The sequence below is a fragment of the Malurus melanocephalus genome, unplaced genomic scaffold (assembly GCF_030028575.1).
Source record: "Malurus melanocephalus ecotype Western Australia unplaced genomic scaffold, MMel_1.1 scaffold_619, whole genome shotgun sequence".
Classification (NCBI taxonomy): Eukaryota; Metazoa; Chordata; class Aves; order Passeriformes; family Maluridae; genus Malurus; species Malurus melanocephalus.
Genome location: NW_026623851.1, coordinates 344,530 through 366,948, shown reverse-complemented (window position 1 = coordinate 366,948; position 22,419 = coordinate 344,530). Strand labels below are relative to the sequence as shown.

At 42.4% G+C, this 22,419-nt stretch overlaps 1 protein-coding gene across 1 annotated transcript; it reads left to right on the top strand.

Moving 5' to 3' along the window:
• Window positions 1-348: 348 nt before the first annotated feature.
• LOC130583729 (stAR-related lipid transfer protein 13-like) lies at window positions 349-21,055 on the top strand. The gene is made up of 9 exons (XM_057383277.1): window positions 349-356; window positions 2,201-2,360; window positions 6,354-6,552; window positions 10,661-10,868; window positions 11,742-11,856; window positions 12,611-12,832; window positions 14,291-14,508; window positions 17,559-17,735; window positions 18,090-21,055. The coding sequence occupies exons 1-9, from the start codon at window positions 349-351 to the stop codon at window positions 18,205-18,207; spliced, it is 1,425 nt and encodes a 474-aa protein (XP_057239260.1). The 3' UTR covers window positions 18,208-21,055.
• Window positions 21,056-22,419: the final 1,364 nt, after the last annotated feature.

Below are 22,419 nucleotides of genomic sequence, written 5' to 3'. Positions count from 1 at the left end.
ATAACACAGTCTTTTCCTATGTGCTTAGATTATTCCCCGTAACAGGATAATTTCCCAGTGGCTCACCTTAACTTCAGGAGTCAGGTTTCAAGTTTCTTACTTCTGGTCCGGACCTTCTCTATCCCCGGGTTTTCTGCTCTCGGCGAAAACGAGCGGCTCGGAGGCCACTCTCCCCACGAGCAGCTCGGAGGCTGCTCTTCCACACGAGCAACTCGAAGGCTGCTCTTCCACACCTGCTCTGGGCAGGATCCCCGACCTTGCCTCGAAGGCGTAGGCACCCCAAAGAGAGTGGGGCCAGGCAGGCTGCTCAGCRTTCCTAGCAGGCAGCTTCAACCTGTCGGGCGCCATATGTCGCTGTTGGCCAGACAGCCGACATAAAAGAATAGATACAAAACACACAAAAGTGGGTGAAAAAACAGAAAGAAAGAAGGACTTTATTGTGGAACAAGCCTCTTTTATCCACTTTAGCAACCAGTGCATACATTTGTGTCAAACATACATTGGTCAGTGAGGCTGTCACTTTCTACTCAACAGCAYAGGATTGGTAGGTTTGCAAAAGCTACAGTATTAGTAATGTTTATAATTGTAAGCCACCTGCATTATCAATTCTACATTCCAACCTGCTTTTTCTCAAGACAGCCAAGGACGTGGCGTTTTATTCCCATGCAAGCTGTTAACACTCCCTACAGATGGATGTGGCTCCTTCTATAGCAGCTGGCAGGAAACCTGGATGTTTGGTGGTATACAAAACCTGGCAGACCCCACAGATTGCGGTACACCAGAAATGGACATGGGCATAGATAAGAGTTTAAAAGTATCTGAGAAATTAGCAAAAGGATGACAGAATCTTGCCCTAATACAGCAAGGCACCCAGTTCAGATCCATTATGACTTGACATTTACATTGTGATTTTCATGCTCAAAGCACCTCCCCAAAATCCCACTAAATTCATCTGTGAACTAGATATGACAAGTTTTCCTTTCAAAATGGAAAAATAGGTACAAAGAACTACATGTGGGATTCACCTCACTGACATCAGCCATTAGGAAAAGTTAAAAGTATCTGTTATAAACCTGGTCTGAGGAAGTCAGGTCAGCTCTTTGTGGTCAGAGGAAAAAGGCAACTCCAAAGCAGCCAATTATATCCAAAGATCAGGGTTTGGATCAAGTTCTACACATCTCTCTCTCTGGAGTGGGTATAGAGGTAATCCAGACTCTTTCCAAATCTCTATAAGAGAACTAAAATTCAGTAAGATTAACCCCCATTTCCCTGTTCTCCTTAGAAGAGAAGAACAGGGAAATGCAGCCCTCTGTGGCTAACCTACAATGTGTGCCCTGAAATGAATCTCACCTTACCCAGCATAAATAAGCAGAGCAGAGTAAAGCAAATTCTAGATCCTGCTCTTTGTACAAAGTTCTCATCCTAACAAACATTTCTTCACTTTGTATAATCAGTCTCTAAGGATTTTTAAGAGAGGGACTGCAAATAGCTGTAAAGTTATGTGTTGTACTTCTTCAGTAGGTAATTTAAAATGAGTTTTAACTTCTTCCCACACAGATGACAAAACTCTTAGTCATATTCAGGTCACTTTCATCCTTTTATTTTAATTCCATGGCAGTCATGACTCCCAAAAATGGAATCTAGTTTGCTCTTGTTTTCATTACAATTTTTTGTAGAAAGCAAGCTCATCAGCTTCACTTAAATTATTCAACTGGACTAAATCATAACACAAGGGATGAGTCTGACACATAGGAATTTCTCACCATTATTTCTTATTGTAAATTTTTAGTCAATAGAAATACTAAATTATGTAACTGGTAGTGTGAAGATGATTCAGCATATTGCAGGACTGAACCTCCTTTTCCCTCAGATACCCTCTTCACTCAGGTTTGCTCTGCCATTCCTTTGAGACCCCAAAAGATTCTCTAAGACTTGTTGACCTCAGCTGGATGACACCTGCATAGTATAAGGAATCTGTTAGAACTGATTGTTATGCTGTACCTTAGAGACAGAGGCCATCCACTCACAGACATTAAGAAATGAATCAATTATGCAAATTTTAAAGTGTCTGTGTATTGTGCATTAAACATTATCTCACCAYCTATATAAAAAAGGCCCCAAACTCTGTCAGTAGTGTTACTCAGAGAATGTGTAAATACTCTGAATTTTTTCATGTTGATTTGTTCATGTTGATTTTCAGCTCTGTTCCAAAGTTCATGAAGAGGATGAAAGTCCCTGACTAYAAGGACAAGAATGTCTTTGGCGTGCCCCTGATAGTTCATGTGCAGAGAACGGGACAGCCTCTTCCCCAGAGCATACAGCAAGCCCTGCACTACCTGCGCAGCAACTGCCTAGACCAGGTAGGAGCTTTACTCCACGGACTTTTTTTTTTCTGAAAAGCCACATTAAGCAAGCAACAGTGAGCATTTTTGTACTTAGAACTAGAATTATTTGAAGGTTATTATCGCTCATGTTGGCCCTAGATCTCCTCTGGTGATTTGATAGTTGGTGCCAATACTAAAGTTTGCCATTTTGAGATTTGTATCCAACTAATCTGTTGAACTCTTGTAGCTGTAACAGTCTACTTCAAAGAACATTTTGAGATCTTCATGTATATTGAATGAAACCTGGGAAGAGATCAGGACKCCCCACTCCTACCTGTATCTTACAAGCACTGCTTATGCTTGACTGTTGCCATTGAGGTTTAACTGCATTCGCCATTTCACAAGATATGGTACAAAAGGTTTTATTTACTTAGCAGACAGAAAAGTCCAAGAATAGAGAGCAAACTCAGCAAAATATTCCAAGTTTTCTGTTGACAGAGTCAGATATATCCAGATAGTTGGGTCAGCAGGGGTTCAATGTCAAAGCCATTATGGTACTTTGCCTTTTATCGTGTTCTTAGCTACAACAAGCCAGCTGGGACACCCTCATGCTCAAAGTATTTCATATTTCTTTATGCCCTCTAGCTGCAGAGGGACATACTAATCATATTTTTACTGTTCTTTCCCTAAGGATGAGACTGTGTATTTTTATGAACATAGAACTGGGAGAAACCCCGTGGCTGATTATGTTCAGTCCTCTGCTGTTATTGACCTCATGTCATATGACCTGTCATAACTGCCTTTAGATAGTTGTGAGTTCAAAAGGAGCACTTTGCTCTGAAGACTTTGCTGCTCTCCTGGCTCTGAGCACATAAAAAGGGTGGAATTAGTCTGTTGTGAATCTTCATATTTTCTAATCACCGTTCTGGTTGCTATGTTGCTGTTCAGGTTTTTGTTGGGTGACAGTTATCTTCCCCAAAACTGAAATCTAAAAATTAAAGGTGTTCCTGTAAATCACGACCATTTCCCTCTGCATCCAGTGGGAAAGACACAGGTCCTTCCTGTCAGTTCTCTGTGTAAAGGGACCCTGTAGTGGTCAGACCTCGACATCTAACTCCACAATGTCAAAAGTGAGGTGAGATGAGTTCTGTCAGCCATGTGTAGTGTGGCAACTGAGGGGCAGGATGAACCACTTGTCAGAAATTTAAGACAGGATGAAAGGGAAAGGTGCATGGAGACAAGTGGGAATGGCACATTCAAGAGCTAACGTGCCTGGTTGCCATGGTGGTCATCTGGCTTTGTGTACTGAGCTGGGAAACCCAGTGTAGATAGAAAAGGGATGCAGCAAGCCTGGAATTAGTGATGAGATTGGAGAAGGAGACACTTGCCCAAGTAAGAGGAACAGGAGGTGTGAGGATAGGGCCGGGCTTGTCAGCTAAGAAGTAGAGCAAGAGGAAGAAAGAGAAGAGAGAGGATTAATTGGGGGGAATGTAAAAGGGAGTGTTAATAAGAAAGAAAAAGCTCTTCAGAAATTTGAGGCAATTAAAAGGTGTTGGAAGACTCAGACAAATATCTGCTCCATTCTTGATGCTGGGAAGGATCAGAGCTCTGTGAAGAGCCATTTCAATTCAGCTTTGGTTTCTTCTCAGAGTGAAATTGGGAAAACACTGAACTAAAAAAAAAAGAAGGAGGAGAAGTGCAGCTTGGGACCTATTAAAATATCTTTTCATCAAAAGCCTTTCTAGGCAAAAATATTCCAGTCAGTTCAGCTTCTCTGCTTTACAATTCCTCCCCTTGCTCCCTTTAATTCGAAGTCTCCTAATGCCTGGACAGAGACCTAGGCAGTCTCCAGGTTCCCCCAGCACCTTGCTTATGTGTCTCTTCGGTGCGCTGCTGAAGGTGATCTAAAGTTCAGAACACAGAGCTTCAAGGGCACATACTTGGTAAAGTTGAGGCTGCTCTTAACCATTGTAAGGTCTAGCTCCTGCCACTGAAATCCCTAAAATGGCATGAGGAGGCTCACCWTTACTAGAAGGATATGTGATTCAGTTTTAATTCGTGAAATAGAAACTGCTTTGCCTTTTCCAACCACATCTTTATTTCTGTCATGCATCATGGGACTGATTGCAGGGAAGATGATCCACACAGCATGAGGATAGTAAAGAGATTGGATCAGACTGACCTCTGGATTTATAGTCCCTTTTATTTACAGAACAAGTCTGTAATAATGCAAAACGAGCCTAAAACATCTTTTTCTATCAAGTGAAGAACTGTTTTGATTAATTTTTTTTTTATTAAAAAAAAAAGAAAATTGGGGTTTGGATCAATGTCGTTAAACAGATCAAGAGCAGCAGAATGATGAGCAGCAGGAGATTGCATGAGTGAGATTTGGTATCTGACCTTCCAAATCAGACTTCGCTGGCAGTTTTTAATGGTTCTTTATACCAGCAAGGACATTTTCCTTCAGAAGGAGAGAACTGAACCTCTGTTGCCACATTTATCTACCACAGGGTCAGAACTTTATTTTTTGGACAGAATTAGTAAATGTCCTTCTGCATCTTCAGCACACATTTCTAAGGAAAAGGCATTTGAAAAGAAGAAAAGGGGAAAGGGAAAACCCAATGAAAAGAGCTGGATACTCTTTCTTGTATGCTTTTGTCAGAAAAGAGAGGGGAGCTTCACTTGGGATCATAAATACAGAACACAGGGTACACTCCAATTCTCTAGTTCCTACACATAAATTTAGCTCACAAGTGACACTAAATTCATCAATAAGAAGACACAGAAAAGCTGTCACACAGCATCTGGTGTAGTGGTTCATCTCCATATAAATATGTAAATATACCCCCTAACAGAGCTGTGGTTTATGTAATTAGTGTCATTAATGTGCCAGTTAATGAAAGTCCTAAATACCTTCTAGGTGAGCATGGGAAGCATTTTAAGGAGAGGAGGGTCCTGTGTGAACTGCTGCTTTTTGCTCGGCAGGAAGGGAGAGAAGGCCAGGAGACATTATTCCCTTACCTCTACTGTTTGTTGATGGACTGTGCCATGCAGGAAGCTGCACCGATCCCCAGTGAGGCAGCAATCACAGAGGAACAAGAGTCTATAATTCCCAACTTGAAATGTGCCTTTTCCATAGGTCTCTCTCAGGATTTCACCTCTTTCCCTGAAAAACTGAAGGGAAACAGTGTTAACATTCCCAAATGAAGCAGTATAAACTCAATTGGGAATAAAATGTGGTTGAGGCTCAGGAATTCCCCTGAGGGGGGAATTCCACTGGCAAGAAGGACAAGAAAGGGCAGCCCTGCCTCGAAGGCATCATTTGAAGAATTGCCACTTCCTTTCGAGCAGAAAGCAAATAGGATAGAAACGTATCTTAGTGACACTGCACAAGTAATGCCTCTGTGGCCCTCACTTTCAAACTGGACTTTTCAGTGGAATTTGGGAGAACTCTTGGAAGCAGAGAGCAGGAAAGGAAAAACCAGATTTCGTCTTGATTTTAAAGCTCTACCAGGTTGTACTTATCTTTTGCCACAGCATTTATTAGTTAGCTAAGCCTAATATTTTCTTGTTAGTCTTCAAAATATATACCCAAATAAACATGAGGAGCCAGATTCTCAGCTGGAGTAAATCAACACACAACCACCCAAGCCAAGCAAGCCCGGCTGATTTATATCAGCAGAGCATCTTGCTTAAACTCTTCAGGCAGCAGGGAAACCACAAGGCCCTCTGAACCCTCCCCTCTAGGATGGGACAGAGAGCAGCAGTCTTATTAACCCTTTCAGTCCTGCTGTGGGAGCGTGCACTTGCCTGCAAGTCTTGTGGGACCATTTGCACATTTTCTCTTTTCTTACCTGGAGTAAAGTAAGCAACCCAGGCTTTGGTCATGCTCCAAACCTCCATAATAGATTTATATGTGAATGCAATATATGTGTATGTAATATATGTGTATTTATATGTGTATGTAATATAGATATATTTTTAAAAGGCATTTTCCCTTTTACCCAACTTAACACGGTGCATTTTTAGGTGGGTCTATTTCGGAAATCTGGAGTGAAATCCCGAATCCAGGCCCTGCGTCAGATGAACGAGAGCTCCCCAGAAAATGTCAACTATGAGGACCAGTCAGCGTACGATGTGGCTGACATGGTGAAGCAATTCTTCAGGGATTTGCCGGAACCTCTCCTCACAAGTAAACTAGGAGAGACTTTTCTGCACATCTATCAATGTAAGTTCGTATTTCCACTCATTTCTATTGCTATAAACAACAATTGGAAAATGTTATATWTTATATAGTAATATACTGTGAATCATTTTGGCTTGTTAACACTGGATAGGATTCTTTCTGCTGGCCTTTGAGATATATAAACCTCTGCCCTCAAAATCTTTCATTAAGAGATCTTTAGAATCACCTAAATGTTTCAGTGGCAATTTTAATGGAAAGACAATGTTCAAATACTGAGAAAATTTGAAAATACCAGCCTCACAATCAGGAAAAAGACAGAAGAACAGGCTGCTGGACATAAAAAGCATGAAAACTCTTACTTTTGTCAGATTTCTTTAAACTGTGAGCCCATTTCATGCAGACATCTCAATACAAGTGAGTCTTCTGGGCATGGAGAAGTGGTACTTGGCCATGAGAATATGGGTCTGTGCAGTCGCCTTCCTTGCTGTGACTTTTGATTATTTGTTTTTTCATTTTAATCAATAAAATGTACATGCAAAAAACAAGCTACCTTCATGTAGATCATAAGCTTTATGCAAAAAAAGACTCATAGAGAAAGAAAGAAACCAGAGGATTTCTTCTTTTCTTTCCCGCAATCTGCAGCAAAATCTGAGACTCAAATGCATCAGAATAATGAAAGTCCCTGTGAATCAGGAAATGATTGTGTATCTCTTCTCCAGACTGAGGGAGAAACACTGAAAAGTCAGAGGAATTAGAGTTTTTTCCTGACAATGTCCATTATGAAGGCCAGTCAGCCAGCACTCTGGCAGATGCAGCCAGTCTAAGCCAAATAATTGGAAGCAGTAGAGAGAAGTGTGTCCAGTGTTTTCACTTGCAGACATTTCAGCTGCCAAAATAAAAGAAAGCCATTTTAAAACACTGTTTAATCCCACTACTTAAGAATCTTCCGTCGCTTCCCTCTACTGTAAAAATGTCTGTGGCACTCAGTCACTGATGAATTTACCATCACAGTGTCTGTAGCTTTTAGGGAATGCTGTGATTCTGCTTGTGACAGACAGCACTGCAAATAAATTTAGTGGGTTTGGCTGTAGGAGATGTCTTGGGATATAAGTGAACTGAAAGAGCTGGTGCCTAGCCCTGGACCATCATTTCCCCTTCTTCTTTCTTGCTCACAAGTTCTCTGCCTGCACACACATTAATGAGCTTGTTCAGAAAAGCAGCAGGAATTCTGGCCACTAATAAAATGTCAGTCACAATAATTTCCATAGGGAAGTAGCCAAGGAGAAGATTGTCCCCTACAAGGACATGTTCTACTTATCCTTGGAAACAAATCACCTTTAAATTACTGCTTGATGAAAATTGGGGATGTCCCATCTTTGCACAGAAGAGATTGCAAGTAAATTACGCCCTTGCCAAAGGAAGAGAGATGTGGCAGATCCCAGTGTAGTCAGCATAAGCAAGTCTTAAGTAGCCAGAAAGGGCTCCCCTTTTCCAAGACATGAGACTGATCRGGGAAACATTGATACCAGCCAACAAAAAAATTGAAAAGAGGCATGGGCTGACTCTGTATTGTCTTTGTGGTGCTGTGGTGGGAAGTCTGGAGAAATTCTATTTGCACTGGTCAGAGGGGGGAAAATGAGCTAAGGAAGATGTTCTCAAACTACATCACTAGTTTAAAGGATTTCAGAAAGACTTGAGGATGGGTCTCTTTAAACCAAGATAGGAACTAGAAAAGATGGGCTCGGTAGACACTGGAAAATATTGTCTGGATTAAGAATGAGTAGCAGTGGGGGTTTTCCATGTGATCAACAAGAAATACATTTTTCTTTTTCAGACAGTACTGACAAAACTCCTTTCACAGAAAGAAAGATGTTGAAAACTGCTGGGATACTCTCTTGGTTTGAAAGACAGGTGTTTGCCAATGAAGGCAGGGACCCCCCTTGGAGTGGTGGATATGAGCCCCCTTCCCTCTGAATTATTATAGCTTTGAAAATCATGGGCTTTCAGGCAAGAGTATGGGTAAAAGGGAATAAAAGTTTTTACTAATATGTGTAACAAGGTGAAACAAGTAACAACAACGATAGCAACAACTAACCCAGCCATAGACCCAGTGACAGCCTTACATAGACACACCCTCCCCTTTGGTGCAGTTACAGTCCCAGTCGGCAGGGGTGCTGTCGGCTCCCGGCCGGGCAGAGYGGGTGTGATGATTCCCCGGCGGCTGCAGGGGGCACTGTGGCGCATGTCCAGGCTGGTTCAGCTCTTCCATGTGGCCAATGGCGGACACAAACTGGCAGAGGTGGATGGAGAAAAGTTCCTCTGCAAATTCACAGTGAAAACGCTGATCTCAGTGCTCCTCTGGACAGCAAGAAACCCCAGAATGGCCGGATGAGCAAAGAGACAAGCAGAATCCCGCAGATGCGAGACGGGATGCAGCAGAACTCAGCCAGTGCAGCTGGAATCTCAGGGGTCCCCGGCAAAGCACAGGGGCAGAAAATCACAGTGCAGCAAACAGGAACCAACGAGCAGAGATACTGGGCTCTGCAGAAAAGAGCAGGCAAGCTCTCCCCTCGCAGGTAGCAGGCCGACGTTCCTCGTCTGAGCCAAGCAGGGCAGGAGAAGAAGTTACTCCCCGCCCCACACACACATACCCCCTTCTCAAGCCCAAAACTCCAGCGAGAACTTCCCTCTCTCCAAAGAGAGGAGAAAAAAACAACCAAAAACCTGCCAGGCAGCAGGAGTGCTCAGCAAGATCCTTTGGGTGGGGCATAGGTCTTACTGTCTTTACCAATCGCCTAGCCATCAAAAGGATGAYCTGGCAATCAGTGTATCCCAGCAACAAAATGGGAAAAAAAAATTCCCCTAGAAAGGAAACAAAAGGAGATACCTTAACCCACAACAGATACTAATCGTATTTCATATTGTCTGCAATTAAACTAATCTGTAGCTGAGAGTTTTTCTTACCTTTCTTCCTGTTTAACAAATTGCTAATGTGAAGCTGGGAAGGATTTTTCCTCTCTTAGTGTATTGGCAGGGGATTTCTGATTTTCTGGGACTCACTGAAGATATTTTTCATATATCCTGTTTCATATACCCAGAATGGCTTGAATTGCTGTAACCCATAGGATTTGAGATGAGATGATTAGTGCAGTAGTCTCTATGGCATAGCATTGATGAAACTTTCTCCATTTCCCTAAAACTCTCTGTTGCCTAATGCTTACCTGTGACGGGAAGCACTGGCTGGTCGTCTGCTTCATGTACCAGACCCATCAGAGCAACAGTAAAGGGGAGGGAGGGATTACCAGGAGGTGTTGTGGGAAGAAAAGACACATTGCATGGATTTAGCAAAAGCTCCTCTGACTTCTCAGAAAAACTTGGCCTTGCTTTTCAAAACTTTGGAAGTATTGGGCTGTGTTCATTTTTCAGTTCATGTCTGAAAGCTTTAAAATAAAGTGCTTGTACAAGGCTAGCTGTCAAATCTTAGAAGCTGGCAGTTCCCTGTACTGTAAATATGCTTTTGTTCTTCCATTTGATTATACAGAGAGTATGTAATACCCGGAGGAGGACTCCAAGTCCAAACTGAGAAAACTTATGGTAGTTTTAGAAATCAATCTGTCTGAGGTACTATTTAAGCCTATCCATTACTTCTTTCATTAAATTATCTTATGGTTTAGGACACAAAGGTTCCTGAAGCTTCCCTAAGACTTTTGAACTCTGTCTCGCCAGGGAAAAAAGAAAACCTGAAAAGTACCATTTAAAGATTTGAGTACTGAGAACTGTTCTCCCTTCATAAACTTTAAATGAAGTCCAGTCTCTTTCTTGGGAGCAGCCCTTCAGACAAAAAAATGCTGGTGAGGGAAGCTGTGCTTGATGGAGTAGCAAATCCCAGGGCTCTCCAGAAGCCTGCTGGTCTTTTCCCCTTTGTCCACTGTCATCTGCCTCTTCACAAAGCCATCATTAAGGTTGGGGAAGACCTCTGAGAGTCAGCCATTAACCTAAAATGGTCCTCCACTAAAACACATCCCTGAGCCCACATCTATGTGGGTTCTGAGCATGTGAGGGGACTGTGAATGTCTGTGGTAATTTCGTCTTTGGGGCTCCTTATCTGATCTCACAACTGACCCCCTGCACGTCCTTTGCTCATTCCCAGATGTCCCCAGGGAGCAGCGGCTGCAGGCAGTACAGGCTGCCATCATGCTCATGGCCGATGAGAACAGGGAGGTCCTGCAGACCCTGCTCTGCTTCCTCAGTGATGTCACCTCCGTGGAGGAAAATCAGATGACTCCCATGAACATTGCTGTTTGTCTGGCCCCTTCCCTCTTCCATCTCAATACAGTGAAGAAGGAAAGCTCACCAAGGTATGTTTCTTCTCGTTATAAACAGTCACATCCTTAACACAGAGTGATGATTTCAGTGGTATGCAGGACAAAATTTTCCAAACCAACTGCTTTCCAGCACTCATTAAACAGGGCATAGTTTCAGCAAGAGGGTAAAACCTCTGCTGCAGAGCCAGAAGCACACTTGTTTTCACAAGCCCAGCAGGCATTTCTGGCTGGCTGCTGTGAATATGCCTGCTTTCCATGCAAAATTTTCAATGGGGCACTAGTGAGTTTTGCATGAGTAATGTTGACTTATGAGAAGGAAAAGGGCTTGATTTTGCTGTGGTTGAAGTCTAAGATTAACCGAGTTTTAAAGGCTTCTGATATGTAGATTTTCAATGAGTGGGTTTTTTTCACTTTAAATGTACTGTCTACATTCAGGAAACAAGGTTTATTTCAGGCCACGTTCAAACTGTAACACAGTGAGTGTAGACTAAACAGGGCATAGCCTGGCTAAACATTAGTGGTCCCTCTTGACTTTTTTTCCTCCCACTGGTTCGGAATACAGTGAGATTCTTGGTCAAGTACATGTGTAACCCATGTCTGAGCAAGTGCTTTAAGCAGTRACAATGTAAACCACTTTATATCATGTCTGTTAAAAATCCATTTCGAAATGTACAACACATCATGCAGGACACGCATAACCTTTCCTGCTCTTACCTTTGGCTCAACAATATTTTAGGTAAACATTTTTCCTTTAAAAAAGGCCTAACAGTTTGAGCAGTCTTGGTGATAAATAAAAACTAAAGATCGGGGTTTTTTTCCTCTCTGGTATTGGGAGCATCCTGCTGCTTTTTGCTTTCATATTAAAAAGATTCAGCTCTTTACCTGAGAAACTGAATTCAATTACAGAGTAATACAGAAAAAATATGCAACAGGGAAGCCAGATCAGAAGGACCTCAGTGAAAACCTGGCAGCTACTCAGGGACTTGCTCACATGATAATGGAATGCAACAAACTTTTTGAGGTGAGTGAGAGACTCAAACAGCATTATTCATGGCTACATAATACAGTACCCTTTGAAGTGTTTATGTTTATGCTTACATTTTATGTCTTGTATTAGCTCAGAGATTGGTGCCTGACTTATTTGTAAACTTACTTTGTCTAAAGTTTATTTACCTCATTTCTTTATGGTAATTCCCTTTTAGTATTCAAAAGATTCAAGGTAATTAATCTGTGACAGTTTTCAACCCAAAACACTGGATTAGGAACTTTTAGTCCAATTAAAATCAAAATCTGCTAGTTTAAATTTTTATTACAATGCTTTTAACACCTCGATTAAAACTTATCTATCTCAAAAAGAATTGGTCATATGCTTTATTTCTGTGTGTCGTGCAATAAAGTAAAAATCACATAGAGAGATGCAGTCATTCCTGGAGCTTCTTACACACAGCTGGAAGAAAGCAAATGCTCCTATCTCACTTCCTCAGAGGCACAGGGCAATATTTCTGAGAGCTGAAGGAGTAACAGAGGTGTATTGACATCCGGTTGATCAGTCTAGCACGGTTCTGCATGAGTAGTGCTGTGCTGAGCCACCGGCTGTTTCATTAGACTACTTTGATGTTTCCTCTTGCAAAAAGACAGAAATTGATGTGCATTTTACAGATCATAGGTTCATGCAATTGGATGCTGAGTGGTCCATGAACCTAGGAACAAATTGCCTTAAGGAAAAGATCTCAGGAGATTTTCCCTTTGTATATTCCCTCCCTTTTGTGACACAGGTCCCACACGAGATGATCACCCAATCCCGAAACTCCTATGTTGATGCAGAAGTGCATTCTCTCACCCTGGACGAGCTTGGGAAACAAGTGGATGAGGAAGGAGGGAACTATCAGATGTACCTGGAAATTCTCATGCAGAATCTCCAAAAAGAAGCAAAAGAGAAATTCAAAGGATGGGTCACATGTTCCAGTATGGAGAACACAGAACTTGCCTACAAAAAGGTAATTTGGAGAGACATGGAAGAAGCAGTAAAGAAACCAAATAAAAAATGCAGCCTGGCTATGGGGCACCCTGACAGATTGTATGGCAAAACTCACACCCTTCTTTCTGGCAAGGCACTCTTTTTAAAAAATGTTTTAAAATATTACTAAAAGCAGTTGAAAATGTAATATAATAGTGATTCAAACATGAGAATCTGGAAAGAGGCACATAAAGCAAGCCAGGGTCTCCATAACAGATCACGTAAGTGATAGAGCAACCAACACAGCCAGAGAGTGAGCTGAGATGTTAAAAAACAGAGAACATTACCTGGGCAAGCTTTTTGACTRGAGGACATGGAAAGTTTCTGACCAGTTCTTGATGTGTGTCAGCAGTTTGGCAAACACAGCAAGATAACAGGTAACTACAAAACTTCAGGCTCCCCAATGCTTTATCAAGTAGGTCAGCCATATCACCAGTTTTATCCCTGACCCTTTTGTCCTTTTTTGAAGTGGATTTTTGGTACTGCACCTTTTATTAAAATTTCTGAATTTGTTTTGGGCTCCATCACTTCTCTGGGGGAAGCCAGACCACTGCAGTGAGGCAGAGGGTGCTGCAGGTCCCTGCAGGCAGTGGAGTTCAGGGCTGCTGGAAATGCAGTAGCAAAGCAGAGGTCTCCAAACCAGCATCAGCTAGTGAGAGGAGGGGATGGATTTGGGGGGCGGGGGGGGGGGGGGGGGGGGGGGGGGGGGGGGGGGGTGACATTCATTAGGTAGGAGAAGGCAGTTTACTTGCGTACTGCCTGAAATAGGATCCCTAAAACCATGCAGAAAAGCTGTATGTGTGCAGTCTGGGAAATTCACCTTGTGTGTAGCCCAGCACTTTCTGCTGCCTGTGCTGCAAGCTGSGGAGGTGTTCTGAGCATCTGTGAGCAAGGAGGAGTTAGCAAGCACCTTTGAAAGGTGTTTTCTCTGGCAGCTATTTTGAGGAGCAGACGTCTGTGTACCTGACACTTAACTGAATCAACATATGTTCTGCTCTGCCAGAATTAACCAGGAGGGTCAGTGGATCCTCAGTCCTAGGTAGTGTGTAAGATTGCCTAAGGTGGTTGCTTTATTTCAGCCCAGAGTTTCAGTCTCTCCTCTGTTTTTACTTCTGCAGACACATATTCTTTGCTACACTTGGTGCGTCTGGGCTTGGAAAAGTGTCTGTCACCCCAGAAGTAATACAGAACCTCCCTGGCACTGTGGGAACTAATCCAGATGTATTCTGTTATGAGAGCAGAGTACTGAATCACTTCAGATTTCCATTGAGGAGCAGCAGAGCAGCAGCAGCAGCAATAATAGTAATGATTAGCAGGGAATATGAATGCTCTTAGTCTGAAGTCAGACACATATGTGGAGATTTTATCCTCAGTTACAGTCTGCYGAAGACAGGCACATAAATCATGGGGGTTTGTGTTCTTGGTTGCTTCACTCCAGGTTGGGGATGGGAACCCACTAAGGCTTTGGAAAGCCTCAGTTGAAGTTGAAGCCCCCCCATCTGTTGTCCTGAACCGAGTGCTGAGAGAACGTCACCTCTGGGACGAGGACTTCTTGCAGTGGAAGGTGGTGGAGAGCCTGGACAAGCAGACAGAAGTTTACCAGTACGTTTTGAACAGCATGGCTCCTCACCCCATCCGAGACTTTGTCATTCTGAGGTAAGCTGAGGACAGTTCTCTGGTACCTTTGGCTCCTGCAATGCATAGAGGAAGATCTGAATTTATCTCAGCCTTCACATCTGTATAATTGCTCTGCAAGAACTCTACTTGTGGGCAGCAGTGTTGATTTCTCAAACTGAATTAGAGTCATACACCTGGAGCATGCTGACCTTTTCTCTGATGTAATTTGAGCAGCACATACTCCTGAGGCCATAAATATAATTTCTTCCTCAGAACAGATGTCTGATAATAGCTGCTCTTCCCTCTTAGCTTTGTTTGTTGTCAAAACAGTGCAAATATAACCCAGTTGTTTTTTACGCTGCTTCTGCTGTTCTCTGGGGAACGTTTGATGTTTAAGAACCAAATGTTTAGAGAAGAAGATAGTGGTGCTTTTAAGCTAAGGCTGTTACACGGTCTCTGTATAAGTTATTATCTTAAATTTTCAGTTGGAGCCTTTTTGAACAAATAAATGCTTTGTTCCATAAAAATCGTAATGTGGAAATTAACAGGAAGAGGCAGTAGATTTGCATTCTCTCTTCCAGGGGATGACTTCTCTCAAATAAACGTACAGCTGTGTATCAATATTCCACGTTCAATCCCAGTTCTGCCATTGTCTATCTGCCTGGACAGAACAGTCAAAAAATACCCCTCTTATGCACCTTCTGCCTTTGAAATCCTGGCCTTTGCTTGCTAGGAGCTTTTGTGGAGCTGCTGACATATTTCACTTACAGGGTCAGTCCTACAGTCATTTATTTCAGGAAGATTTTGTGCATCCTTGTTTTTGGTCTCATCTTTCTTTGACTGAAATGATGTGCCAGAGAAATACAAAACAGTTTTGACAAAGGAAGTAGTCCAGTGAGTCAGAATTGTATTAAAGGGAGAGCAGATTGAAGCAAAAAGATGAGTCAAATAAAATACAATTATGAAAGTACATCACTTTTATGAACTTCAGTAGTCTCTTAGAGGATGACAACATGCAGATATTGCTGATATAAGGGAAGAATTATTGGAAATCTTAGGGGAAGATTTAAAAAATGTTTTCTGTAACCAGTGCTGCCATTACTCAATTTCCTTTGCCTTCCCACAGTATACTGAGCTAAATAAATTATTTTATAATGAATTATGTATTTTATGTAATTATATATCATTATTTTATAAATAATCTTCTTACATAATGTTATTAACTTGAACCAGTGATAAAATTGGCCCTCTGCATGGCACTGAGAAGATTGTCTGCAAGCGGCAGGGAGGTTTTGATGACTGTAATTTGGTCCTCTCATTTGCCACTTAGTTCACGATCAGGTTTCGTGGTGGTTTATGTTCTTTAAAGACCTGCTGTGCAGTCACATCAGTTAAAGAAAAATCTTTCTATCGAGTTCTCATTCTTTTCACTAACCCAGGCAGAATGGCCCCTGAGGACAGAAATACATACCATAAAAATGAATCCTGGTGGGTTCTTAAGGGCTGAAAACAGACATCAGGCAGATCTGTCAGGTTCTGTTGTTTATCTCTTTTGACTGATACCATGAAGTCTAGAGTGAGGTTAGCCAGCAATACCACAGTCAATTTGATACCTTATGATTGGTGGGAAGTGAACAGTGAAATTATAATACACCTCTGGGGACATGAATAAGTATATTTTAGCAGATGGCCATTTTCTCCTTCTCAATCAAACTTTTGGCTGTGAAAGGATCAACTTCATTGTTCCCTTTTTTTTGATGTGACAGTCATAACAAGGAGATTAGGCTCCCTAGAGAAGACTGATAGTAAGAGGAGAGGGGAAGTGTTTCATATGCCTGGGATATGACACAGCTCTCAGCTGCCCTGCACAGGCATCACTTTTATTAAAGAATCCACAAGTGTTTAATGKTCATTCAGTATCACAGCATTTTGGTGCATTAGGTGCCATGCCTGGTTTTACCACTGTAATGCATTTAAAGAATGAAACTGAAACTGGCCTAAATCCATATGAGGAACAGGAAACATAAGTCTTCTGAAATCTCTGGGATATAGAACGTTCCACTTCCCAAATGGCCCAGGTAGTGCTGGGTAGTTACTGAAACAACAGCTAAACACTGTGCAAGCACTCACAGGAGGTGGTTCAGCGTTTCTCATACTGGATCTCGGCTGTGATTTCCTACTCCCATGTGTTGCATCTGTAAGATTTTATTTATGCCCAGGCACATGTAAAACCTTCTGGTCAGTATCCTCCTGCAGTGTCTTGGAATAGCAGCTCAGTGTAATGTTAGAAAAATGCAGAATGTTAAAATTACCTACTGAAGTCCAAACTTCAACAGTCCTTGAAAGCAGCTTGCCTGCTAAAATATCATACTTCCCAAGGAAGCATAATCCCTGTCACAGACAGTCCACAGCAAGATGATGCATGTTGCACAGCACAGTGGGAATTCCTCATTTCTTCCCACAGCATAGGAAAGAGCACAGACCTATCCTCTGAGCATCAGTGCAGGTGAGAAAGATGTGAGACACCAGAATATGTAGAAAATGCTTACAGAACAACAAAAAAAAATGTTAAGGGTTAAAGTCTAGGTCTCCTGATTTCATGGAAAATTTCTCCAGCAGAGAGGCTAGAAACTTGGGAGAGGAAAAAATGGACATTTGCTTTTAATTTAGACATGCTGGAAACATATTCTGGGTAGTTGTGAGGATTTCTGCAGTACTAAACTGCATTTCTTGTTCTGTAAGTCTGCATGGGTGCAATGCAGTTCCAGATTTTTCTGGATGGGTTATCCTCACTCTTTCTCCTTTCCAAAACTTCTGTCTGACTGCAGAAGGCTCTACTCTGTCCTTTAATGCATAAAGGTTACAAAACCTTCCTGTGCAGAAGCAGAACTTCTGCACCTGAAGCCACATAGATGGCCATTCCACATCACAGTCAGACTGCCAACTGGGAAATGTGGAACTCCCCCACGGATTCTTGAGACAGTCCCTGGCATTGTAGGCAACAAGGACTGGCAGACAAGCAAACTGCTAATTGTGGTTCTTACTTGTATGCCCAAAAGTCTCATTGCTAAAGGGATTCCATCTTGCAGGACATGGAGGACAGATTTGCCCAAGGGGATGTGCATGCTGGTTGCCATCTCTGTGGAGCACGAAGAGGCTCCTATCATGGGGGCTGTGCGAGCCATCGTGATGGACTCCCAGTACTTGATAGAGCCCTGTGGCTCAGGTAAAGCCAGGCTGACCCACATCTGCAGGACTGACCTAAAGTGAGTATTCCACCTGCACAAAGTGACATCCATTCAGCAGGACAAACCTCAAGCTCAGGGAGGGGACATGCTGGGAACAGAGGGTATGGGTGGCATAGCCTTGCTGCTCTGGAGTTTTCCTGCAGGCTTTCCTCCACTCAGCCCCTACCACTGTTCTGATGTGATCTCAGAAACAGAATCTGGTTATTTGATTACTGCAAGGGAGAATTTCAGACTACACTTAAAATGACAAGTATTTGAAGTGTCCACCACCTCTGTGGCCAGTGGGGAGCAGGAAGCGTGGCAAGGATGTTTCTGTGGGGCATATTTCTTGAGTATTTGAGTTTCTCAATAATTCTCTTCTCATTTCTTTAGAGGACATTCCCCAGAGTGGTACAACAAAGGCTTTGGACATCTGTGTGCAGCAGAAGTTGCCAGGATCAGAAATTCATTTCAACCTCTGATTGCTGAGGGACCAGAAACAAAAATTTGAGGAAGCATTCCTGGGAGCATGTGAGCTGGGAGGGAAGAGTCTGGCAGGGAACAGGAATACTGAAAGCAAAGGTCTTATTTAAGCWGCAGAAATCTCACCAGACCTGGGTCTATACAAAGCTGAGAAAGGAATTTTATAGGAAAGTTCTTTTATTCTGGAGACTTCACCTTCCCCCCTCCCCCACATCCACACTGTAATAATTTTGATTATTGAACTAAACATTTCTTCAGAGAGCTTTTATTACTTTAAAAACAGATTATTGCCATTACTTGTACGTTACATAACTCTGGTATTTAAAGGCTTCTAAGAAGCATATTTTAATTGTAAATAAATAATGTACAGTATGTATATATTTATCTATATTCTATCTATCTATATATATGTATATGTATAAATTAATTATTTTGTATATAACCCAGTGCAAACCACTTGCATCATTTGGACCTGAAGTGGATCTGTCACTTGTTTTTTAGTGTGTCACTGCTACATAAGTTGTGTTTGCTGTTGTCACAGGGCTACCAAGCATAATTCGTGTGGTAACAAATGCCTGCACTCAAATATGTTTTGTGTTCKTGTGTGCTATAAGAAGGTACCCAGAAATAGATGTTGGAAGAAGTACAGGAAACTAAGAAAGGAGGAGGTTACTGTTAATTTAAAAATAATGTGGAGTCTCACCAAATAAAATACATGGAGATGCATCGGAGACAGACATCGTGGAGGCCATTTATGTTCAGCTGCAGAATTGTGACTGTTAGAAGAAGGTGCTGGAAACTTACCTGTTGCCTTAATTCCTGGTGTCTGTCAGGAGAGAACCTCACTGTGTGCAGTGTTCCAGGTTACTGCTCATCCTCAGACAGCACAAAGTAAYGCTGTGTGTCCTCAGATTTCTGAAGTCAGAGTAGTAAGTTACTAAGCTGTAAATTAACTTTTTAAAGCATTTTGTCTAGGTTCTGAGTGTTTCTGTTTTGTTCTTTCCTTCTCCCACAGAGATGGCTAGTCCAAAGCAGGTTTTCCACATCCAGTGGACACAAAGACATGCAGATGAACACGCCTTTTAATATTCTTACTATACAAATAACTGCGCTTTTTTTAAGGTTTTAAATAAATCTTGAAGATTTAAAAGACTAAATAAATTATTTTCTTGGAAAGACTGTTTTTGTAGTAACAGCAAGAATTTTCATCTTATATTGCACTGATCTGCATGATCCCACCTCTGTAGACATTGGTGGGAGCAGGATTAGCCCTGACTATGAGGAGCAGGAGCCATTTAAGCCTATTACATAATTTCATTTTCAGGGACCTATTATTTTGCTAATGGAAGTATGCTTTAAAAGTAATAATAATAATAATAATAATAATAATAATAATAATAATAATTTGTCAGCATTGCCTTAGAGGCAGGGTTCCATTTTGTTTTTAACTAACCTAAGACCAAAATGTTATTACATCTAGGACTCAATAAGAATGTACAAGCCTGTTAATACTGTTCTTCATTAATTGCATTTGTTCATTTGGACTTCGTTGCTGCATAAACCAGCGGAGTCGCTCACAGCCAGTGCTTCAGCTCAGTCCTTCCAACAAAATCTAGAAAGATCAGTATGAGGGCAGTTAAGCAGGATGCATTTCTTACCAAGGTGAAGCTACAGCTTTGTGCCTCGATTCAGTGAATGTGGAGGTCTCTTCAAAGCCAGAGCTTTGAGCGTGCCCCAGGTGTGGGAGCGGTGCAGTGCACGGTGTTTGGTGACAGCTGCTGGAGTGTGATTTCCCCATGCCATCCTGCCACACACATGAAGGCTGTGCTGGCAGGGGACAGCCCTGCAATCTGAGGAGCACCTGTGGCAGCTCCGGGTGGACAGGGTGACCCAGGTGACCCACAGTGCTCCAGGGTGTCCTTGTGAAGGAGCAGGACCCCAAAAAAGTCACTGTCATCTCCCATGAACTGAGTCACCCATGTTTTGCTGTGCAAGCCCTAGGATCGGGAATGTCGGCTGCCTGGGAGCTCCTGCCTTGAGTTTATGGCCAACAATGGTTGCAGGGTGCAACTACTTTAAGTAGCTTTAAGTCCCACAGACAGGGGAGTGCTGCCACAGCTCTTGAGTGGCTGTGGTGGGGTCTGGCAGTCACCCGTTCGCTGCAGGGCAGCCCCATTGCCCAGGCTTAGCCCTCCCGGGAGCAAACAGTGCCTCTCCAGCTGGGAATGCCATTCCAGAAAGCAGCCCCTCCTCCCCAAACGCCTGTGGCCATGGCAGCAGATTTCATGCTAGCTGTTTTCCAAAACATGAGCAATTAGAGTACTTCTGCTACATTAGTTCACATAAATAAATACAGCAGTCCCTCAGCATTAACAGGCACAGAATTTCTAGCCCTGGGAATGGCAGTGTCTGGAAATAAATAATTTCTTAAGGAAAAGAAGGGAAAACCTGGACAGTGTTTTTGTCCCGTCTGACAAATCATTGCTCAGCTGGAAGAGGTCCGGTGCCACCTGCCACCTTTAGCAAGGTAGGCTTGTTTTCTTGCCCTTGCAGAAACTCTGTCACGTGTTTCTGCCATCTCCAAGCCATGTATTGTTGAAATAAGATTTCTTCAAAATGCACATTATGCCATGTCTGCCATTCAGCTACCACAGTATTTTGTATTGTTACATAGATTCATTATGATAATTGCATTTTTAAATGTTATACTCATATAAGTACCTCATATTTTTACCTCATCTGTTGGTATCAGTCATTAGYTGTAAAAAGTAACTTCAGAGTTGAATAAATTTGCATACACTAAAGGATCGTGTTTCTTTGTGCTCTTTTTTCATCCATTGGCTCAGGAAATGCTACATTTAAACCCTTGTTTTCTTTAGTGGAACCTGCTATACACTAAACTGTTCTGGTGTGGGACTTCAGTAATGATTGCAGGCTCAAAATTGATTTGTTGTTTATTATATGTAGCCCGTAGTATCCCTATGTATACATGAGCTCCATGGCAAAGATTGTGTTTTCCAAAGAAGCCATTGAAACAGGAAAGCTGGCTTAGCAGATTCACCGAATATCCAGAATTGGAAGGGACCCACAAGGATCATCAAGTCCAGGCTTGAGAAAGGTAAATTCAGATCCTCAACAGTTTAGGCTCCTGACTCCCACTGAGCTCAGCCATGTTTCTGCATCTACGTTCTTGTCAGTAATTTAGGTCCAGGTTCATAAGAGTGACTGTGAAGATGGGAGGGTGAGTGCTGGGTTCTCATTGTCAGGCATCAGCCATCTCAAATCCATCAAGCCACTGCAAAAGAGCAAAAGGTGCAATAACATGACAGTGATTGCTGTGGTTTGTTTCACATATTCTACATATGGGATAAACGTTCCTTTGGATGGGTACTGTGGTGTAACCCCAGTTGGCAAATAAGTACCACTCTCTACCCCCACACCTGGAAGGATAGGGAAGGAATCATGAAAAGGTAAAACCTGTGGGTTGAGATAAGAATAGTTTAGCAATTGAAATGAAGCAACAATATTATCAACATCAACAACAACAACAATAACAAAAATAATGAGGGGATTAAAAAAAAMCAGAAATATTACCCTGGAAACACAAATGATGCACGATACCATTGCTCACCACCTGCTGACCGATGCCCAAGCCCATCCATAAGCAGCAACTGTCTCCCCACCTGCCAGCTCCCTCGGTTTCTAGACTGGACATAACGTTCCATGGTATGGAATATCCCTTTGGCCAGTTTGGTCAGCTGTTCTGGCTGTGCTCCCTCCCAGCTTTTTGTGCACCTGCTCAGTGGCAGAGTATGAGAAACTGAAAACTCCTTGGCTTCGGGTGAGCACTGCTTAGCAACTACCAAAACATCACAGCATTATCAACATTATTCTCACACTGAATCCAAAACACAGCCCTGTATCAGCTACTAACAAGAAAATTAGCTCTTCTGCAGCTGTAACCAGGACATGGTGTTGACATCCCTCCAACTCTTTCTTGACTTACTGAAAGAAACCAAGTCTCAGAAAACAGGGTAATGACCAGAGTCAGCTATGAAAGACCATCTAGGAGGGGATACGCCTTTACATCCCACCATTGAGAGGAAGCTCTGTTTTAAAATTTGGATTGAAAGGAAGCACTTTTTTCCAATTGTCTGCCCAATGGCAGAGATGGGCAGCTGTGAAAGCCTATCCTTTCTTGTGCAAAAATCACACACTATGTCAGTGCTCTCATTCCCAT